The following is a 22,291-nucleotide window of genomic DNA, read 5'->3' on the forward strand; positions in this document are numbered from 1 at the left end:
AGATTACTTGAAAAAGAAGAAATATTACGTGTTCTTGTGCTTATGAAGTGGTCTAGAAAACAGCTGATTTTCTCATTGGCTATGTGAATGCTGGGACTAGAAAAGACTGCTTACCTATGTATTAACATTTCAAGGTTAATTTTTCGGTATCTTGATGTGATACTTTTCAGCATCTCTGACTGATGCTTTCCCTTCAGTAGAGTGCTTATGAAGGTGTGGCTTTGTCTTTTTTCTCTGTTGTATAAGCAAGGTCTGAGTTTGCACTCAGCTGGTGCACTTACAGTCTCCCAGTTCCATCTATATTCATGAAACATGTAGGAACTTTTACCTCTGGGACCTCTGGCCTATTGTCAAATTAGATATCATCCAGCAAGTTCAAAAGTGATTATAGATTGTTACATGGAGACCTTGACCACAGGTACTTATAAGCTATGTCTTGATTGAGAATGAAGATCTAATCTCTAGCATGCAGGATGTAGCTTTGAGCAGCATGTCAAGCACATCAGATACCAGATCCTGCAAAGTCCAAAGGAGTCACAAGAACACTGCTGGGGCAGAAGCACCAGTTCCTCCTTCTTCCACTGTCAGCACTGGTGGTAACACAGTCTGTCTCCTTATCAAGCTACTCACCCTTCAGCCTTCTTTGTTCTTCTCACCTGCCTCCCACAGACCATCAGTGCTTAAAATTTGGCTTGGAAAAATCTGAAGCCCAATGCTTAACTTCTGCTGATGGAGTCTGTTGCTGTGGGAGGTTGTTTGACACGGCTCTGTCAAGACACTGGGCTCCTCTGACTTTCTATTTAAGCCTCTCAGAGCCGTTGGAGGAGGATCTGTTGCCAAATGTGTCCCTGAAAGGAGTGGGCCTATAGGTCTGACTGCTTTTCCATAAGTAGGGGTTTACTTTGCCCTCTCTTTCTCTCTGCCTATTTTGAGAGGACTGCTTTGAGTTAGCATCCACTAAAAAAAAAGTGTTTTCTACAATACCAACACCTCAGATCCCACAAATTTTTTGAAAATGAAATCATGAATCACCATGCCTACCATGCTTGCAGAGTGTATTGTTCAGTCACATTAAAAAGATTCTTCAAGTCAGTTAATTTGACATCTTAAATATACACTCTCAAAACCCTAAATGCCTTTACATAATTAGAAAAAAGCCTTAAATGAACTTGAAATTTCCTTTTTCCCCACTTCTCTTTTATTTGCTTTCCCCTCATCTTGAATTTGCTCCTTCATTGCTCTCAGTTGAACCTGATATGATTTCTGGTGGTAAACAGGCAACCAGAAACCATAATTATGCTTCTTTACTTAGGCTGTAATCCTAGGTATTCTCTTGATTCTTAAAAAAAAAATATTTGTCCTGGTTTTGGCTGAGTTAAACCATGACAACATTTAAACTAATTTAAATCTAATTAACTAGTTTGTCAAACTGTTTTTATGTACATAAATCAACAGCTGCTTTGGGACAATGTTTTGCCTAGTTACATGTAGTTTTTGACAGGTTTAGGTCTTACCCCAGTTGAAGTCTGATCTATTGATTTCCAGAATCTAATATGAAATAGTAAAGATAAATAAATTCCTCTCATAGTTTTTTAAGAAACTTTCAGGAGAAAAAAAAGGGCAAGGGAAAGGTGAGGATCTAGAAGGACTTATGTTACACAAATACACTGTTTAGGAAGCAAGCTGGGAAATTCTCTAAACTGTTCATAACACATCAAGTGATTTCAACTGGGAAACCTCATTTTGGTGGATTTGATACTGATTCTTCACAAACGCTTAGAAAAAATTACTTAGAAAAACATGATTCTACCCACATTTGCATACCATCAGTTATTAAAAGTATGAAATATCTTGAGTTAAACATCATCTGCTGGAATCTGCAGGAGGCGGCCACCGCATCAGAATGATCAAAACCATCCTTAATCCCTGTATGTTACGCAGAAGTATCTGTACTTCTGCGCCCTCACTCTTTCTCGCAAGCTCTCTATTCCCAGAGCCAGACCACACAGCTTCTGAAATCATGGATGTTTTTCTACTAAGTTAAATAGCAGTTGACAGAAATAAAGGTTTTTCTGTCCATGAGTCAGTTGGATTATTAGCTTTATCATTGCCATTTTTAAGATCTGCATCTTAAAAAAATCAGTTCATTCCACATACTTATTCGTATATGTGGCTGGAGAGAAAAATACCTGAATAACACTTTTGTGGGGTTTAGAACAAATCCTTTAAATAAAGCAAGAATCTCCTGGCTTTCAGTTTCTCATATCTGAAATGATGAAGCTGGAAATTAAAAAGATTTTCTGATTCGAACATTCTTCTTCCCCTAGATGAGCTTTTACCACGACAACATTTGCTTTCTTCACGGCCTTCTTAAACCTATAGGTCCACAGCAGTGGTGCCAATGGGACTGTGAGGCTTTCTGCCACTCTTTCTGTGGCATCATCCCTAAGCTGGGCTTATACTACAGGAAGGGGTCTGGAAGCTCCTAGAGTGATGATTAAAGTCAGGGCTTTTGTAGCTCTCAGTTTCTTTGCAGAAGAGCAAGGAGATGAGAAATCCTGGCATACAGTTGAGGACTGGATTGGATCTTTTTGGAAAAGGAGTTAGAAACCTCAGCCTAAGCCAGTTTCCTGCAATGCTATTAGGAGTCATGTTTTAGGTGTAATTTCAGTAATACTATGTGGTGTGGTCCCTGATTGCTCTCTAACTTATGCTGATACTTTGAGAAGTTAAATATCTCTATAAAACAGAAATCCCCCTCCCTGCTTTTGCTTATCCTGATTACTTTTTGTTAGTGTAGCTAGGGGAAAAAAAAAAAAGCTATGTGCTAACACTATGATGGTAAATAATGTCCTATGGACGGCAGCAAAACACTTGACTGTAATTAGGTACAACTTCCACTGTAAGTTAGACTTTGTGCTCTGAATGCTAAGAGCACAAAGGTATGCAGAAGAACTTCTAACCCTAGTAAGTTCTTCAAGTTCTCACTTACCTTGTCATTGGGCATGTGTGTTTATCTGTGTAATAAACAACTGTTCATTTAATTTAACAGAAGCTCTACTGTGCAGCCAGCAGCAGGCTGAACTGAAACAGAGGCAATTAGACAAGCTGCCTGGGGGCAGACAGTATTTGCACTCATTCAGGCTCACTCACAAATTTCTCAGCTATTTAAGGATATGACTGTGCAGTCACACACTCCCTAATGAAGAGGAAATGAGGATTATCTGAAGTAGGAGCGTGCACGTGTGGCTTTCTTGTTATTACAGTTTCATAATGCCTAACATGTGATCTTCATTCACAATCCTTTTGGTTTTATACTGTGCTGCTTTAAAATGCCTTCATGCAAAGCAGCGAGGCTTGTGACACCTACATTATAAAGCATGTAAAGGAAAGACGCTTTCCTATGGTTTCTGGAAGAGAGGGAGATCCCAACTGTTTACAAACTGCTAGCTGCAATTTATTGTCAGGTAATATTCTATAGAGTGTTCTTCCACCTGTGGTGTGTTTTTTTTTTTGGGGTGGGGTGGGGTGGTGTTTTGTTGGTTGTTGTTTGTTTGTTTGTTTGTTTGTTTTTGTAATTACTATTATTTAGCCTCCTATTGCTCCACCCCTGAGTAGCTTTGGGAAGCAGGCAGAATTTTACTTCCTGCCTTGATATTGAATTGGTGTGCTGTCATGGGATGGAAGAATGTAATCAGGTAATTCTCTGGTGTTTCCCTTCCCTGAGCATAGAGATAAATATCTACTGAAGAAGGATGTGTTATAAGGATTGACATCTCTTTTTTTGTAGAGGTCTGAGATACTTCATAAGAAATAAGGAAACTGAAAATTACCAGTTGTTGCTTTTATGTTGCAGTTACTTGCTTTTATATTAAAATTTTCTTTCCCTCCCCTGACTAAATTTTGGTGACTTATTTTCTCTGCCATTGGCTCTCATCACTTCTTTTTGGAGTCATTAACAGTTAAAACTAATAAGCATAGCTCAACTTTTTGATAGATGGAAGACTGGGAATGGTGTAAGAGATGTAGCTCTCCTCCACACACAGTAGAATTTGATCCTTTATATTTAAATGGTTAGAGAGGATCTTGAGTTGGAATATGTCTTATATGAGGTGTTTGGAATAGCCTGATAGTGACTCAGAATAAAAAAGCATCTTCTGGAAGACAGAGCTAATTATCCATTAACATTTGGATGCAATACTGTCTTAGGGTAATATCCACGCTTGCCAAGATGATTCTGGCAGAGAAACCAGCTGTGAAACGTAGAAATAAAAACATTAGTTTGGAAGTACTAGATATGCCACGTAGCTGCTTGCAAAAGGATGTACATGAATGAAAGCATGAAGCAGCCGTATTACACAGGTGGGAGACTTTACAAGTGATAACCCCAGAGTATGAAGAAGCTCAGGCATGCTCTCTGCACTGTAATCTAAGTAACTCAAAAGACTTCACGACAGGCATCCCTCAGCTATACAGTTGTACTTTCCTTATCTCACCAAAGTGAGATCAGGCTACTGCAAGCTATCAAAAAAATCCATCCTTGTCAAAGCAGGGCTGTGGCACTCTACTGACAGTTTCTCTGCCCAGAACTTTAATAGGATGTAGGGCAGGTTGCGGAAACATCAACTTGAAGCCAAGTCTGGGCCTTCCTTCTGTTATGTAATCCTTCACATGATTAGAGAGTGACAACTTCCCTCTCTAGCTGTGAGTGGAGAAAGTCTTTTTCCCCTTCTTGCCCTGTATTAGGACGGCCACAAAAATCACATTACACCTTTCATATTCTATATAAAAATCTGCATGTCTAACATGCAGATGAGGTTTCTTGCTGCTCTCCTTGTAAGCCCGTAATGGAGTGTTTCCAAAAGTAGACAACCTAGTATATACTATCTTCTGTGAGTCACTCAAGTTCACCTAAATAAGGTCTTGACGTAATTTTCCTCTGTCTCTCCAGCCCAGCCACAATTCTTTTTTAGGTACACATTGTATGTTGTCAGAAGGATGTGTTATGCTGCTCTCCCTCCAGCATTTTTAGCAGTAATGTACCTGAAATTTAGTCCCAATTACCCTTCAGAAGGTGCATATCTCAAAATACTTGGTGGATTTATGGGTCTTGGTATTTTAGAGACTATCCCTATTTTAATAGCTGGACTGCATTAATGAATCATCCCGAGTCATCTCTTCATAATCCATTGCTTCAAAAACAGCTGTGAATATTTTCTTCCCATTAAGGCCTATTCCTTTGGGTTTGATGTAATTAATTGTCACTTATGACTTAAAGAAAATATGCCAATAAATATTTATGCCACATGCACCATCTGCTTTCTCCAGTGCTCTGTATACTTAATGTTTAACAAATTTTTATAAGCCTCACACTGTAATTAATGTTATGGGGAGCCTGTGGTTATAAAAGCAGCAAGCAATTACAGATGTCCACTCTGGAGGTAGCACAAGAATCCCACTTCTTGATAAAGCAGACCAGGGAGGCACTGAGAATACGCCAGTGTGAAATGCTGAAAGGGATACAGCTGCAATACACCATGCTTGATCCTCCTGGTGTTTATTTATAGCTTTGTCAGAGTAAGGCTAAGCATCTGGTTCTCTTAAATACAGATAGGAAAACACTGCTGTATGAGAGTATCATAGGGGAACAGTAAAGAAGATGGAAGATATAGACACAAGATTAAAGAGTATCCAAGTCTGAAGTTATAAGGAAAGACCAGAAAATCTATTGTCAGTCTTCCTGGCCCTGAGCTTTATCAGGCATCTTTTGGCTGCTGTATAAAATACATGTGTGGTACCGAAAATGTGGAAATAAAACCCTTTAAGGGCATATTTAATTTCTACCTTAACATTATCTCATATGTGAAGATATATTTTTCAGAGACAAGTATGTACAAGAGCAAAAAGAAAAACATATCTTATGGATTATACAAGAAATCCTTTCAGTGGTCTTTTAAACTAGTTCTCAGTCTGCCTGCACTGGGCTCCACAAAACAGAGTAGTGAAGAGGGGGGTTTCTTATTTCTCTGTGCAAGTGAGAGAGAAGCTCTCTGGATGGCACAATTCCTTACCACAGCAGCATGAACACCCACATAAGCCTGAGAAAGGACTAAGACTCAATGCCACAATTTAGCCTGCAGCTGTTGATTCCTGCTCCTTGTCAGGATATAATTAAGGTATAGTCAGGCTGAATAGGAAGATGGGACTTAAAACTAAAAATACCTCTAGTAATTATGGCTTAGATCTGGAAAGCAATGGATGGATTTTGATTTCTGAAAAAGATAATGCTGTTCTTGACAACAGTTGAGTAATTACTGAGTGAAAGGTAAAATAAACACTCTTGTAATCCCCTATCTATATGACATACTGCTGAAAGCATATATGCATCCTCGTCAGTGAGGGAAAACATCTTATTGGGGCATACATTAGTATGTCTATTTTATGCAGATGAATAGGAGTTTGCTATTTTTACTAGGAAATTTAAATCTTCATTCAAACACAATAAACCAAAACAGTTCTTTCAGCTGTGTATGGTCACTGTTCAAGAACATACATATGGTTTTGATTTAAAAAAAACCCAACACACACCAACAAAAAAAAACAACCCTCCTTTGGCATTTAAGATTGTACTTCCATACTTGGCTGTATAAAGAACCTTGTTGACTACTACCAATTCTGGGAAGAAACATCCTCCTGTCCAAACTCACAGCTGTAAGACTAGATCTCCATCCTTCAGTAACGGCTTGCTTTCATTCTTTGGAGACTCTGGGGAACATACTGGAGATAGAGGCCCTGATTAAGAGATACAAAATGTCCCAGAGCTTAGATTTCAACACCTTGACCCAGTGTCCACACTATTGTTAGCAAGTTACCTGGGATTAATTCTAATATCAAAGACTGATGTAAAATATAAATCTGTGTATTTGTGCCTCACCATCTAAAGATATGTAGTGTCAAATCTTTAAAAATACTTTGGTGAAGAAATGAATGAAAATCACTCATAATCTGCTTTAATTCAGACTGAAAGCTGCTCTCTTTTTTTCCTCAAAATACACCTTGCCAAGGATTTTCCCTTTCTGCATATGTTATCATTCAGTTTGATTAACTTGTGGGAGCTATTTCCTGGATGTTTTTGTTCCATCACTTGAGTGAGAACTGGCATTTGTCTGACAATACAGTGAGATGATTCAAGGAAGAATTGGCCAGAAAAAATAATTTCTTAATTTCATAGTTACTTTTCTCTCTGAAGCGACTTAGTTCACATTTGCACAAATGCCAGGGCAATAAATAGATGAAGCAGGGGCTGGAGGAGGAGGTAAGACCACAGAAACCCTGATTTTGACCAGCTCAAATTAATGTATAATGGCATCCTCAACCTCCTCCTGAATCTGTTTAAAAGCTTGGTGGATAAACTGCAATGAAGTTGACAATGCTTAGGTATGTGCTTAGGATAGCGAAGCTATGCACTAGCAAGGTAAGCAGCCAGTTCTGAAAAATCCAGCTGCTATGATGGCAAAATGACATTCTTCATTATCTGAGTAAATGGAGAGATCATAGACAACATGATCTGTAATTACATCACCTGTTTGCTTTCTTAACAATCTCTTTTATTTCTCACCAAGGCAACAGCCTTGCCACCCTTCACTAATATAAGCATTGCTTCCTTTCCTTGAGATGGTAATGTCTGCCTTTGAGGCTGGGTATGTTCTCCTGTACTCAACTAACTAGCTAAAAAACTGAAGTTGCAATTCCTCCTCCTCCTGTGCTGCGGATGGAGTAGGGTTCTTCCATGTGGCATAAGCCCTCCCAGTTGCTGGTTACTGTCTCCATCATCTCCACTTCCCTAGACATGTTGTCCTCTGCTCTCCTTTGTGCTACCACCAGCACTCATCAGACCACTTGGAGAAAAAGTGCAAATGGCACAGGGTCAGACAAGAGCAGCCAAAAATTAAATGAGCAAATGCTTTAATGAATTTGACCGAAGTTTGTGCTGTTGTCCTTCCCCTTTCCCTCTACTCTGGACACGTGCTCCTGCTGTTCCCTTGGGCTGGATCTAACCAATATACAACTGCGTATGTCTATGCATACAGCCTACTTTAAATGCATACTTGTATGGAGTATTCTGGTGTGTGCATTTATGTTGTTACAGAGTAGGAGTACTTGCAAGTGGAAAAGTTGCTGGACTATTTCAAGAGTAAACCCTTTATTGAAACTGTTCTCTCACCCATCTGCCTGCAAAGCTAGATTTTTTTTTTTCAGCTATAAGGAGACATAAAAAGATTTTAAAATGAGCTTTAGAGCCTTTGACACATCCTGATTCTTTAAAAAGTGGTATCTTCTTATGCTAAAATAAGAAATCAGCATTGGTTTTTATTGGTTTGTTTTAATTGGAAAGCAGAAATTTCCTGCCTTTCGTATATATCACTGTCATTTAATGGTATAAAGTTTGTGTTTATATTTCTCCAGGATACTTGACAAAAAGTTTGTAGCATTTCTGTCAAAGTCTGGAAATCCCATTACCCCTCAAATGACGGCACGCTGATTGGGAAGGGAAGGGTATATTTTCCTAGATCAGTGGTTCTCAAGTGAATTTCCTTGTTAGGCTGTGTGGAGTGGGTATGTTGGGACATTACTGGAGCCTCCATGTTGGGACAAGATGGCCATGTGAAGACGGAGAGGGCATAATGTTGCATTTTGTTCAGAGATTATTAGAGTCTGGGTCCATTTTGAGAGAAATATTTTTTTCAGTGCAAATATCACTTTTAATGGCTATTCTATCTGTTACTGGTGAAGAGCGTGAAAGTCCAGATAATTTCTGGAAAATTCACTGCTATGATTTATGCATCTTGAGGTAAATGAATGCCAAATGTCTTGCAGGACTATAATACTTTTTTTTTTTTTTTTTTTTTTAATCCTACTCTTTTTCTAAATAACTCTTTTCATTAAAAATTCCTAAAAGACAATTAAGCTACATAGCAGCATGGCAATACCACCTTAATCATGCTGATGCTTACTGCACAGGCATTGAAAAGAAAAATGTCAAATTCTAGGAACTGCTAAGAAGAATCATACATGACTTTTCTGTGTGCAAGATTAAGACTTTGCACTTTAGGAGAGCCCAATGCTAGAAGAAACTATAAATCATCTAATTAAGGAAGAATTTAAATTTCTTAACTTGTACGACAATAAGCCAACCACAAATGTTCAGCACTGGTAATTAAATAATCTAGATCTTTGGAGGGAAAGTAGGGACAAAGTATCTATCAGTTTTTTCTTTTCAAATAAGGTTTGCTTAAAAGCATGTGCAAAGCAGGGCACATTTGATGTAGGTCCAGAGAAAAATAACTGGCAATAATGGAGTGGACAAAGATATATATTTACATGAAACTACATTTGTTTTATGTCATCTCTCCATGGAGTAATAAGAATGTCACGTTACAGATATTTTAATTGCACTTATAAGTCACTGTGCAGCTTATGAATGATCGTGTCTTCTGAATCCATACATTTTATTATCTTAGGTGGATTTTGATTAAGTTCTCATTCACTGGAGACAAACAAAACAAGACTTCCATAACTAAACAACCTTTAAAATTTATACTATTTAATTATGATATTACCATGAAACTATGTATTCTAACTTGCAGCAGTAAACTGCTGGTAAACAGTATCATTGTTAATTGAACTAGGTTAAATATAATGTTTAGCAATTACTCAAGTATTCTCTGAAGAGGAAAGAAACAGTCATAACATCAGTGTAGAATAAGTCCTTTGAGGGAATTTAATGTTTTTAAGCAGACAGCATGTCAAAATCAGATAGGGTCTTCTCAGATAAGGAGGGTAGCACAATTCAAGCCAGGGATATTTTGGAGAGAGCTGGTAGGATGTTTTATTCCAATACAGAAACAAAACCAAACATCGCTACTGCCTAGGATTTACCTTCACTCTCTCCCACTGTGCCTTCACTTCAAGCACACGGAAATCTCTTTCAGCTGCCCCTTCCTCACTAGCCTCTGTGGGAAGTTTCCCTACAAAGCCCTACTAACCTAAGACAGTTAGCTCTATCTCCCTGAACTCAATCCCAGTGTATCTAATCTGATTTCCTATATGTAAACACATAAAATTGGACAAAAATAGTATGTACAGAAAGTAGAAAAGGAAAGCTAGGACAAGACAATCTTTCAAATTGTTCACATCGTACTCACTCATTATACATATAGCACTTCTTTTCACAGACAACTTATCAACATACAGTAAGTTGGCAAAAAATGGAGAACAGACATCTCGCTATTATTTCTCCCTATGATTTCTATTGTTCATTCTTGCAGATGACCAGAAACATTGGATTAAATATGGACACACTAGCATTTCTTCTATTATGGTGGGGGACTGGAATTTGAAATAATAATTTTCAGAGCTCAGAAAAAGATTTCCAACTTAAGCAAATATGAAATACTGTTCCTCTAACACAATTTAATATTTTCATATCATAATGGCTACATTTTCATTAACTAGTTTGGAAATGAATGGACTATTACATATACCAAAATGCCTATTGTGCTTAAAAAAATATCTTTTTGAAAGAGTCATCTGCTATGACTGAGATAAATGTTTAGTGTTTTAATAAATCAATGTCAGTGTACTTGGTGAGCATATGTGGGACAGCCATGAGTCTATTTTTACTTGTACTAACTGTGCTAATCTGTAATGGGCATAATGAACATCACATTTATAAAAGCTATGTTCATATGATCCTGTTGCATTTATAGTTACAGTAAGATTAGACCCCTTATAGCTGCACATGAACTCTTCCAAATGAAAACTGAGTGCTATAGCTAAATGTATTACCAGCTATCTTCGGCAAAAGAACTGTTAGTGACACAGTACATTTGAGATTTCTTTTTTCCTTCTGCAAACCTAATGACACCTTTCAGAGGCATTTTGATTAAAACATCTCTGACACCACTGGCAACAGTAATGTATAAAATCTTCTGCATGAAAGAGGAAATAGAACATATTTTCTGCTAAGGGCAGTCTGGTTTGTTTGCTAATTGAGAAGCTAGGGAAACTATTCCATGTTCACATCCTTCCTCCTCCCTCATTTCTGCAGCTTCTGCTTGTTTAATGTCAGTCATTGGAAAGGACTCAGAATGAAATGTTTTGCAGGTTCTGAGTATGATATTGAACTAATGCTTAATTCTTGCACAGTGGTTACATATTCCCTGTTCCCTGGTTTGCTTATGTACTGTGCACAGCCAAATGTACAGCCTATGTATCTAAGGTTGGGAGAGCAATTCTGAGAAAAAAAAAAAAAACCAAAAAAACCACGTGCTTACACTCTGATCCACATATCAAGTTTGATGATTAATGTCAAAGTTTTCTAGCATGCTGCTTGTATTTATATTAGTCGTGCAACTTTTTAGTCACTCAAATTAAAATTCTGTCCTGTACTAACGCTCAGAATAAATTAACCAGGAATACGAACAAAACTGCCGTTCTCCTCATAACAATTTGTGAGTAACTGTTTAACAGTAACTTAAAAGCTTAACTTCCAGGGACAGATCAAGAACTAAGCTTCCAGGCCACCAAATACCTTTTCCCTTGATGTGAACAGCAATGTTCCAAAATAATATTTAACTTAGCTTCTAAATTAATGCTCTTTATATATGTTTTAATTTCACTCAATATCACTTCAATCTCATTAATACAAAATTCTTTCAATATAATCTGTTTTCTTCTATAGTGATAACTGTAAATTGCAGAATCAACTAGGTACTAAAATTTTGCTTTGAAAATTCCGAAACCTTTTGTTTGTATGAAGTTGGCACTGTATTCAGAAAGCATACAGTTCAGAAAACTGACTGTCCTATATGCACACTACGCAAGGACGAGGCAACAGGAAAAGATGACTTGGCAGACCTTGTTTTAAAGCATATTCTAACATTGCTCCCATGTAAGAAAGGGTCTTGTAGTATAGGATGGCATTAGGAACTGTGGGGCAGTTCTGTATCCTGGAAGCCTCATGGAGCACCTTCGCCCACTGTCCGCCTAAAAGCAGAACTACACCATCACACTATAGTTACCCAAGCTGTTTTCTGAGGAAAGAGCTTTTGTATTGTTTGTCTTTTCTTTGACAAAGAGAGGATTAAGAGAAAATTATCACCTTGCTTGACTTTGCCAGGGAAAACTGTGAGCATTCAACACATGAGATTTGGGTCTATGACTTGCTGAAACCCCTTACCTCCGAATCTCCTTTTGGGATTATAATGAAAAGTCATTTCAGTACTTCCACTTCTTCTCTCACATCTGCAGAATGGCAAGAGTAACACTTATTTTCTTTACAAGGTGACTGACCAGGGCTAGATAAAACCTGATCTGTGTGTTCAAGAGGAAAAGTGTGTATCAAGCAGCTACGCTGGGCGTTTTAAAATCAAATCTGAGTATAGTCTTGCTTTAACAAGCTATCTTTTCTCAGTAACTCCATCCTATCAGAGATAGATATAATTTCCTATAAGATTCAAAGAAACATGAAGAATAAAGGCAAAGCTCAACATGTCAAAAAGCAAGCTATAATTCATTTTTATATTAGTATTTGGAGTAATCACTTTCTCTGAAAAAAAAACAAGCCTTCTTTAGGATATGAAATACTAAACAGTAAAACCAAGTGACTATTGTCAATGTTGTTTTTTTTTTTTTGCATTAAAAGTAATCCTTTCCTATAGCAAACAACAAGGATACCACTGATTACCTGCCTGATCACCCCATTCTGGTTAAGAATGTATTCAGGATACTGTTCGAGTGACAGCATTTCAGCTGTAAATGAACAATATTTTTACTTCCTAATACTGTGACTCTTTTACATGAGACAATACATGCAGAACGCTCAAAGAACTGGAAACTGCTACCTGTCTAGTTTGGGGAGTCTAGGAAATTAGTACCACTAAACATTACTCCTTAATATCTCCTGGCAAGATGCAAATCCTCAAGTCATCACCACCGTGGAATAGAGAATCAGTTTCTAGACAGCAGGCATCTTGGTTCATCAGCTAGAGCTGAAATGTCCACGTCCTTGAGGGAATCCCAGCAGTCTCCATGAGAGCCCTCAGCTGGTCTTTAGGTTGTGTGCAGCACAAGCAGTGCTGGAAAACTTTTGTCTGAGATAGAACTGCTCTTTTCTAAAGCCACTGTTGGCTCACTGGGGTCAGGGAGTAGCAATCAAATGGGATTTCAAGTCAGGATCTGCTCTTCTGAGTCCTTCATCAAATAAAAAGCTATTACAATCGTAGCAATGTACTTCCATCCAGTTTCATGTAGATTGTGTGTAAAGCAACAAAACCATCCTATTTCTTCACGTACACTCTTAACCAAAAGCTGTTCTTAATTGCATTATAACCCACAATAGTGAGACTTAAATTTAATTTAAAATGTAAAATAATTCTGTTTAAGTTCTTTAGCAACTTCTCCTCATCTAATATGGAAATAGTTTTCTCTTTAATTGTATCTCTATGCCTTCAAGAGCATTGAGCAGCCTTTTAAACATCTGTTCTTTCCAATCTGCCACTTAACAAATTACAGTTTGGAATAATTTTCTCTTTGGCTTATTTTCCTTTCTTGTTAGTCGCAGGCTATGAACACAGAAAAATATGGAGGGCCACAAAGTCTCAAGGCCAAATGTGGGTAAATCTCTGCAGTAATCTTTAATAAAGTGCTCCGTTTAGAAAGCTGTATGCATTTTTGCTTTGTATGTTTGCTTTTAACAGAAAGCTGGAAATTACAGAAGCTTTAGATAGATTGCTATAATTTCAGCGTCAGTCATTGACTTTTTTTAATTTATCATGTACTAGTCAGCCCCACACCCTACCCAAATAACTCTCAATGGACTTTTCCCCAGAGGAGATTACAGTGAGTACTTACTGAGGCACAGTTGCTTTCTGACTTGTCTTCCAGAAAGCCAATTTGGCATGGTGTCCTCTGATTCTGCAGCCAGTAGTCTGTTGATTCTAGCAGACTGTTACTGCAGAGAATCTGTTAAAATAGTTAAAAATAGTTAAAATAATTTAAAAAATTTACTCAGTCCTACTGTGCTTTGGAGGCCTGAACAATATTGTTGTAACTCAAAGGAAATTTTACCTTAAAAATTTTTAGGGGGCAAGACTGAGACATCTAATCCTTTTGGACCTGTCCTGTTAATGCACCTTAAATGAAGTGATTTACGTATGCCCTAAAGTATTAGCCTATTTGCTTTTAAAACTGAAAGTCCTCAGAGATACTTGAAGAAGATGCCTAAACCCAACATTTTTATTGAAAAATATTGCTAGGAGTTTTATTCTGTGTTAAAGCCATAAACATAGATAGATATTGGGGAAAATAATTATTTAATTATACCAGAGTGAACAAACTTGCAGCCTCTCCACAATAGATAAGTATAATTCCTTCTGCCAGCAGCCTCATTTCTAGGACTGCCTAGCCTACAAACTCTTTCTTAAGCACATTTCTCTGTTTTTGAGAAGGTAAAGTACTTAAGGTGTGCTGTAATGAGTACTGAGCTCAGTCAGTACACTGAGACCAAAACTTTGTTTTTAATCTCTCTGTGTTGACCCAGCTTTGCTCAAACAAAAAGAAAATGGGGCTACAGGTATCTGTAGACTATAGAGGCAAAGCCAGTTTTGCAAGTCTGATGCTTAGATTGAAATGAATTCCTTACTTGCTGCCTCGGTACTAATATTCTTCCATGAAAAAGAGAGATCCTTAGTATTTTGAAAACAACTAGGTAACAGCAGGAAAAGAATAGCTGCAACAATGATGCTACTTACAGAACATTTTATATTGTTTATTGTCTTCCCCAGGAAGCAATGTTAAGAAATATGTTTGTGAAATGGATATATACTTTATTTGTACTTCTGGCAATTCTTGCATTTCATGGAAATAGGCTGTACTCTAGCTCTTTAGACTTTTATTTAAATAATGATATTTTAAAACATAGATTTGTTGCCCTACCTGGAAAAAAATCTATCCACAGTACTTTCCTTTATCTCACTGCATAGTTTGCATTGACAGACCTTTGTCCTACTTCTGGAACACTTGATCCATAAGCCTAGATCCCTTCCTTAGGAAGGGAAGTGAGAAGAACTTGTAAGGCCTCTTCATTTCTCAGGGAAGATGAATGACTATGGAAAGCTGATCTGTCCAGTTGACACAATTTTCTAATACTCGGAGGCAATCCAGAAGTAAGCTTATTACCACCCACAGACTAACACCCACTCTAATTTTTATCTTTCTGGTAGCAAGCCAGTTAGTTAATACTGCATTCCCTATATTATGCTACATTGATTTCTGAATAAAAGTCAGCAGAAGATGGATGAGGAGGTAATAGGGAACACCAGAGTCCATAAGTTTGGTCTGCTTCAGTGCCCTTCACAAAGGTTTTGCACCTTTGTGGTGGTTGTTTCTCAGTACTCCAGCCCTGCTATGGAAATTCTTCCAAGGAGCTTCTGAATACAAGTTTAGAGTTCACAAAATACTCAGAAAAAGCACTGTGCCCAAAGACTTTGTTCTGATTATGACAAAGGCTCATGAATGCTTCACATCACCAGTCTCTTCTTGGGGGCTGCTAGCTAATCTTGTTTAACAGTTGAATGACTCTGCACTCAATAAATTTTATAACCTCTTGTCTCAGTGCAAAAAGATTCTTGCCACCTTAACTAACTCTGAAATTAGATGGGGAAATAATATATTTCATATCCCAAAGAAACAATTTCCTGTTAGTGCTATAAACATGTCGTCTTTGTTTTTTCTTTTTTTTTTTTTTTTTTTTTTTTTTTTTTTTTTTCAATGTGGAAATACTGAACTGGTAATAAACTGGTTGGTAAAATTTAGAATCAATCATTTTTTTCCTCTTTTCCAAAGGTTACCATCCTCTGAGGCTTTTATGAAGACATAAAGAATTGAACATATACATACATGCACACCCCCCCCCATCCCTCTACATATGTATACAGATGATTTCAGATTTAGTCTGATTATAGATCTTCTCATCCTCAAGGGTTGAAGTTCTAATTACCTGTTATGACATAATTTTGCATACAAAGGAAACAGTTCCCTTTAGCTAGAATAGCTTTTGCTCTAACAAGCAGTCTTGTTTCATTTCCTTAAAAATCACAGTGAATTTGTCTTTGCCTTAATCACTTTAGATCTTTCTTTCCCAAATCTCAGACCATTTCTGAGAAACTGGAATAGGCAGAAATTATCATGCAGGAATAAGCTTCAGAGATCCTTGGTGTACTACTCTGTCTCCTAAGGACTTGGTGTGCACACTCAACATTTCAGAACAGCTATATCATAGCAGATATGTATTGTAGACAATCAACCTATGAAATGAGCTGGGCAATCCAAACTTCACCTAGTTTTCCTCCTGTGGGATGCTACATGACCTATCTTTCTTTCAGAGGATGTTTTTATTAGGAAGCAAATACCAGTAAAACACCAACAAAAGAAGTAACTCTCCTGAAAAAAAGTTTTAGCTGGCTCAAGTGATAGTTGCCAAGCTTAGGTCACTCCAGGATGGTTTATAAATTGCAAGGCTTTATGGTACATTTAATTTTTGTGTGCAGCTTTTCATAATATGAAGTCCAGGGTAGATATTATTACGCAGAAGTTTTGGACAGCATGTGATTTTTTGAGTAACCTCAAGGAGAACAAGAACACTATTAGGATGATGTTTTCCCTGGGTGAGATTCTGCTCTCATATGTGCATAAGTAGTTCTGTAGGTGCACTTGAGAATGCAGCCAAAAATTTGAAGAAGGGTGCAACAGGCATAACATTTTTACTACTGGAGACTGGAGAAAATAATTTGCAGCAATTTGGATTTGAAGAAGACAGGTGAGAAAACCAAAACCAGGTATAATTGAGTCCATGCAGCAGAAGTTGGCAGAAGTCAGCAATCTAAGGAATGCAGGTTGGTCCAAAGTCATCTGGAAAGTCTCCGGAAATTACTCAGAAAAGATAGTGCTGTGTGAAAGGGAGGCGTGCAGGAACATGGGGGAGAGGCCTTCTTGTATATGGTCAGTTTTACACATATCTGAATAGAGTTCAGGAGAACAAAGGTGACATTTGAGTAAGAGGTGAACAGAATGAGGGATAAACTTTGAATGAGTTTAAAATCTGCTTTAGGAAATGCAAGTTTCTACATTAGGACCATTACAGACACGTTACTGCTCCAAACTTTCCCATTAGTACTTCTTTGGAACAAGGATAATTTGGTTCACCCTGCAATGCTGATCGCAGTAGGGTTACACACATCTACTATGCAAAAATGCATATACAGAAGCCATGTGAACTTTTGGGCATATTTCTTTGGTAACAGCAATATTATCACAGTCAAGACATAAACGTACAGTAAGAGTGAATGTAATACTTACAGCATTTCGTTATTGTAAGACAATTCTCTCTGTTTACTAGGTGCATGTGTTTATATAAAGTGGGAGTTTGCATATGTATTAAAACTTGCTGGGATATTCATGCTTTTAAAGGAATATACTGAAGTTCTTACAGTATAATAATGTATGACTGTGATGATGAAAAGTGTATAAACTTGAAGGAGCTGGCCTAAATTAACAAGGATAATTAATTAATTAAATGCAATGTAAGAACTGGTATGCCTCAGAGATGTAACTCTACCACTACATTCTGATTTGAATTTTTGCCTTTAAGCATATTTTCAAAATATACTAAGCTGGTCCGTACCAAATTATAAGACACCTAAACCTGTACTGCTTCAGCCATCAGCATCCTTCTTTTATACAGTCTGCACTTTTAAGGGAAACAGTATCACTTGCCAGAATTTCCTCCTCCTTTCTTGTACTACTCTTCATTCTTATTTAACTGAGACAAGTTCTGGGCCAATCCCACTGATATACATTGTTAGCAATTTTGCTGAATTCAGTGAGGTTGCTTCTGATTTGCAATAGTAGAATCAAGCAGAATTGATTCATTGACCATACTTATGTGTAACAGCTGCACACACTATACTGCTGTGTATCTGGTTCAGAGCAGGATCATCACACTCAGAAAATAATTCAGGATGAATTTGCATCGTGCACTAAATGTGAAATCAGCAGTAATTCATGGTTCTAAAAAAAAGTTTTCCACTCTCATCTAGAGACTCAGCCGTCAGCATTACTCTGTGTGTTGTGAATCAATGAACTAAATCAGCCTCTAGCAGAGTGTGGATCAGAAAAGTCACTCTTTCTCAGAGGAAAATATCGCATATAAGTTTAGTGTAACAGCTTCCTGCTCCCTGATTTAGATCATAAGACATTAAAATACAGTAAATATCTATAACTGAGACAGCATTAAAAAGGCTCTGCTCCACAAATGGAACATCTGCATCTTCATGGCTGATCATCTTAATTGCTTTGGTTAATTACTACTCATCAAAAAAGATATGAAAGTGGGACATACAGAATAAGATGAGATATCAAGGGGCACATCTTCTGCATTTGTTCAGATTGGTCTGTGTAGTAACAGGCGACATCTCTTGTGGTTCCTGACAGGAGCCATTCATGCCAAATATAAGTACTCAAACCCGCAAGTCAGCTGTTCAAACTGTTCCCTTGCAGTGGGAACCCATAGTGTTTCATTCCACCGCCAGTTACAAATTTAACTTAACTTAAAAATCACTATAACTAAAAGAGGCTAAAATAGAAGGTAATGGCCTATTTTTGGTAATTCTTTATCCTTTTCAACACACAAAAAAACAGTAACACGTTCTGTGACAATGCTGTAAAGAAGCCCAAAATATCCTGCTGTTTGGCAGAAATGAATCACTTCTCTTACTGTGGCGACAATCATAAAATTGACTCGTGTTACAATGAAAAGTTCAAATGTAAGGGATCAGACAGGTGAAGCAGCTCTAAATCATGTGATAAAGTCTAGCCTTTAAAAGTGAGTGTGATTCTGAAGGTGACAAAGCTGGGAGTATTTGTAAACACAGTGGTGGCACTTCTCAGTGCTGTGTCACTGTCCTTCAGTCTTACATAAAATAGACAACTCTGAGCTTCAATGAAAATTTAAGATGTTCTCCTACACAATGGATTTTCTTCATATTTTTGCCTATATGAAGATTCCAGTTACAGACAGCAGTAGTTTTTAAAAATAAGGTATGATTTTGCAAATAAAAAAACCCTTTGATCAAATGAAATATTGACACTTTGTCTTTCAGCCATGTTGGAGTGAGCTAAGGAAGCCTAGTCCCAGCATCACACATCAGCCTATTGAGTTTTTTCATATAAATGATTTCACATTTATCAAAATTTCTATAGACAGACAATACTGACCCCCCACACCCACAGTGTGGCTTTCGAGACGAGGAAAATAAAGATTTATCTTCTACATGTTTTATCTTTCTCTCTCTATGCTTACATATATAAATATGTATTGTTGTTATTTTGAAAAAAAAACCCAAACCCACACAAAAGGAGAGCATTATTACTACTAGTGGAAGGAAAAGAAGAAACATAAGAATTATGGGAAAACGGAATGAACTGTGAAGTTCTATAACATTTCTGTGTTAGAGCAAATGCTTTTTTATCAGCTCTAGAATTATGCCTGTGGGAGACAGTAGAGCTCTGAGAGTTATTGTAAAGTGAGAGATGAAAGATGGCCTGCCCTCCTCTATAGGTTTTTGGTAGTGCCCCCTTCGCTGGGACTGTACTGCCATAATCTGGACCTGGGGAGAAGGAATAAAAGGAAGCACTACAGTTTTCACCTGTGTATTCTCAGTCGTACTGAAATTACCTACCTGCATAAAATAATGCCAGTCACATCTGACTCCTCCTAATGACATACAAGCACACACAGGCATTGATTTTTTTTACACCCAACTCCCGGCCCCTGAATTAAATAACTACATATAAACCTATTTTGAGGGAACAAAACCAGCAGTGGTCAAACATATACTACTTCCTGGGTTGCTAAAACCCTTCCAGTCAGACACTAGGAAATTCAGAAAAGCTGTTTCATGAAGGAATCTTCATTGTATTGACTTGAGAGAAGCAAAGCTTGGGACCCTCAGGCTGGATCCCAGAAACTTGCCACCTATTGAAGAGCAGTCATGAAGGTATTCATGTTACGCGCTGCTTTTATTTCATATTGTCAGATAATGAGGAAAAATAGAAACGTTCAGAGGGAGTTTATCTCCCATATATGTATAATATATTTTTAAACCAGCAGGCAGACAAAATTGTAAGATACCATACAGCACACAGAATTTATTTTTCTGTATCAGTCGGGTTTTTTTTAGGCACCAGTTAAATTTTGTATTCCCCAATGATGACAAAATCTAAAAAGTGAAGCTATAATCTGGGATATATGTGCCTTTGAATTTAACATAAACTTAGAAGTTACCTTCTTACATGCTGTGACAGAGCTTCCCAAACTGCTTGCTGAACTGTCTGTGCCGCTCCCTTGGTGCTCTGGGACTTCATGCATCAGTGGAGTTTCAAAGGTGCTGAAGAACAAAAAAGAAACAAACCCCAAAAAATCTTTCCAGTGACTTGGCTACGTAGATAACTCAAACAATACAAAAATACAGTTTAATAAAGAAATGTAACTTAGATTACAAGAAGCTGTTTATACTTTCCTTGCTGACATTACCAGTCTGTTTCTTACCTTGATTTTCCCTTTTTGAAGACTTTCCTGAGCTACATACTTTGGATATAAAATAGCAGACCAATGTCTTCAGAAGACTAGAAAATAGCATATAGCTGCCTATAATCATATCTATCTGTCTTCAATGGCACTGTAAAAAGTGGTACTAGCTTGTTTTCATAAGCAGGCAGCTTGGAGCAGCAAATGAAATACTTGATGCATTAATTCAGTTTGGTAGATAAAAGAAATGTTTCCTCCATTTTTACCTGCCCAGATAGAAATTAAGGGATGGTGATTAAAACGTAAAAAACACAACAGGAGTGGTTGAATTCCATCATCTAGATGGAACAGCTTGATACATTGTAGGTTTAGAGCAAAGGCAAATCATGCATATACTCTGTTTTGCAAGTCAGTTGTGCACAACAGAACTGTATTTACTTTGGGACTGTGCAGATGTGAAATACAAAACCATAAAAACAAGCTCCCCCAGCCAAGTTATTTGCAGGCACAATTGGAGCCACCCTTCACACTTTTCTTTTGGAATAGTTCAGGCAAGTCTTGTAAGATGTTCCTCTGTATAATAAATCATTGCAAGCTTAGTGAAGATTGTCTCTCTGGACATGATGTGATCACAAATAAAGACCACACAGTGGTAAAGGGCTATTTCTCCAGAAATGCACTAGGGAAAGAGTATCCTATGCGATCAAGTTCTGCTTCCCAAATTTGGGTCTCTAGAGTGCTTTTAATTTATTGCAAGTCATCTATGAGAAGACATGGAACATATTGAGATAGACCATAACAAGAAAACAGCTTACCACGGCTTAACCAATAATCTTTAATCAGTTTCAACGGGATAACAGATCATGTGCAATTTCCTGGTATGCTTAATTAAAAACTAAAATGCATTTTCATAAATCACCTTCACTGGAGCTTAAGCCAATATGTTGAGAGGAGGCTACTTTCACTTTTTGCCCGAATCCACAGTCAAAACATCAATGAGGCTACCTTTGTCTCAAAGACTCATGTATGTACATTTCACTTGACATTGCTTAGGACCAGTTATGAATATATCTTCTCCCACTGATAAGTAACTTTGTCAATAAGAATTTTGCTGATGTGCGTGGTGCTATTCCACAATTATTTTTTTTTAAAAAAGTATCTGTATGTGCTGGGATTAGGAATTAGCACTTAGCACTTATTAATTGCCAGCTGGGAGGAAGCTTCAGGAATTGCATGGGATGATCAAATACAGGTGTGCAAGTGAGAGCAGGTTAACTGACTTCACTTGAAAAGTGTGATATCACTTAATACTCTCTAAGATACCAGCATCACGTGTATCTAGAAGGGAGACAATTGTGTGTTTACAAAATTCTGCTCCATTGCTCAGATTATATAGATAAACAATAACATTTCTGGGCAGTAATTTCTCTGGCATTTCACAAAGCAAAATAGCATTTTATAGGTCTTATATTGAGTTCTTTAACAGAATGAGGTACATTAAAGATACAAAGTAATTACGGTTTTATGTCTTCATTAAAAATAAGAACCTCATGTTCAGAGGGTCAAATATTGTGTAAACTAAGAACTCTCCTTGATAAGTCCACATTTAAATGCAGCCTAGGTACAACACAGTACTCCCACTGC

At 37.4% G+C, this 22,291-nt stretch overlaps 1 protein-coding gene across 3 annotated transcripts in view; it reads right to left on the bottom strand.

Annotated features, from left to right (window-relative positions):
• The window catches only part of SPHKAP (SPHK1 interactor, AKAP domain containing), a 53,468-nt gene extending 32,968 nt beyond the window's left edge, over nucleotides 1–20,500 (bottom strand). The window contains exons 1-2 of one of the 3 annotated variants that reach the window (XM_009990965.2): nucleotides 20,405–20,500; nucleotides 13,915–14,025 (exon numbers count right to left, since the gene is read on the bottom strand). In XM_009990965.2, coding sequence (XP_009989267.2) covers nucleotides 13,915–14,025; nucleotides 20,405–20,488 — 195 coding nt within the window. In that variant the 5' untranslated portion in view covers nucleotides 20,489–20,500. The remainder of the gene's footprint in view (nucleotides 1–13,914; nucleotides 14,026–20,404) is intronic. The other 2 variants (XM_009990966.2, XM_009990964.2) reach the window with 2 other exon arrangements.
• Between the last annotated feature and the right edge of the window lie 1,791 nt (nucleotides 20,501–22,291).

The sequence above is a fragment of the Tauraco erythrolophus genome, chromosome 11 (assembly GCF_009769465.1).
Source record: "Tauraco erythrolophus isolate bTauEry1 chromosome 11, bTauEry1.pri, whole genome shotgun sequence".
NCBI lineage: Eukaryota > Metazoa > Chordata > Aves > Musophagiformes > Musophagidae > Tauraco > Tauraco erythrolophus.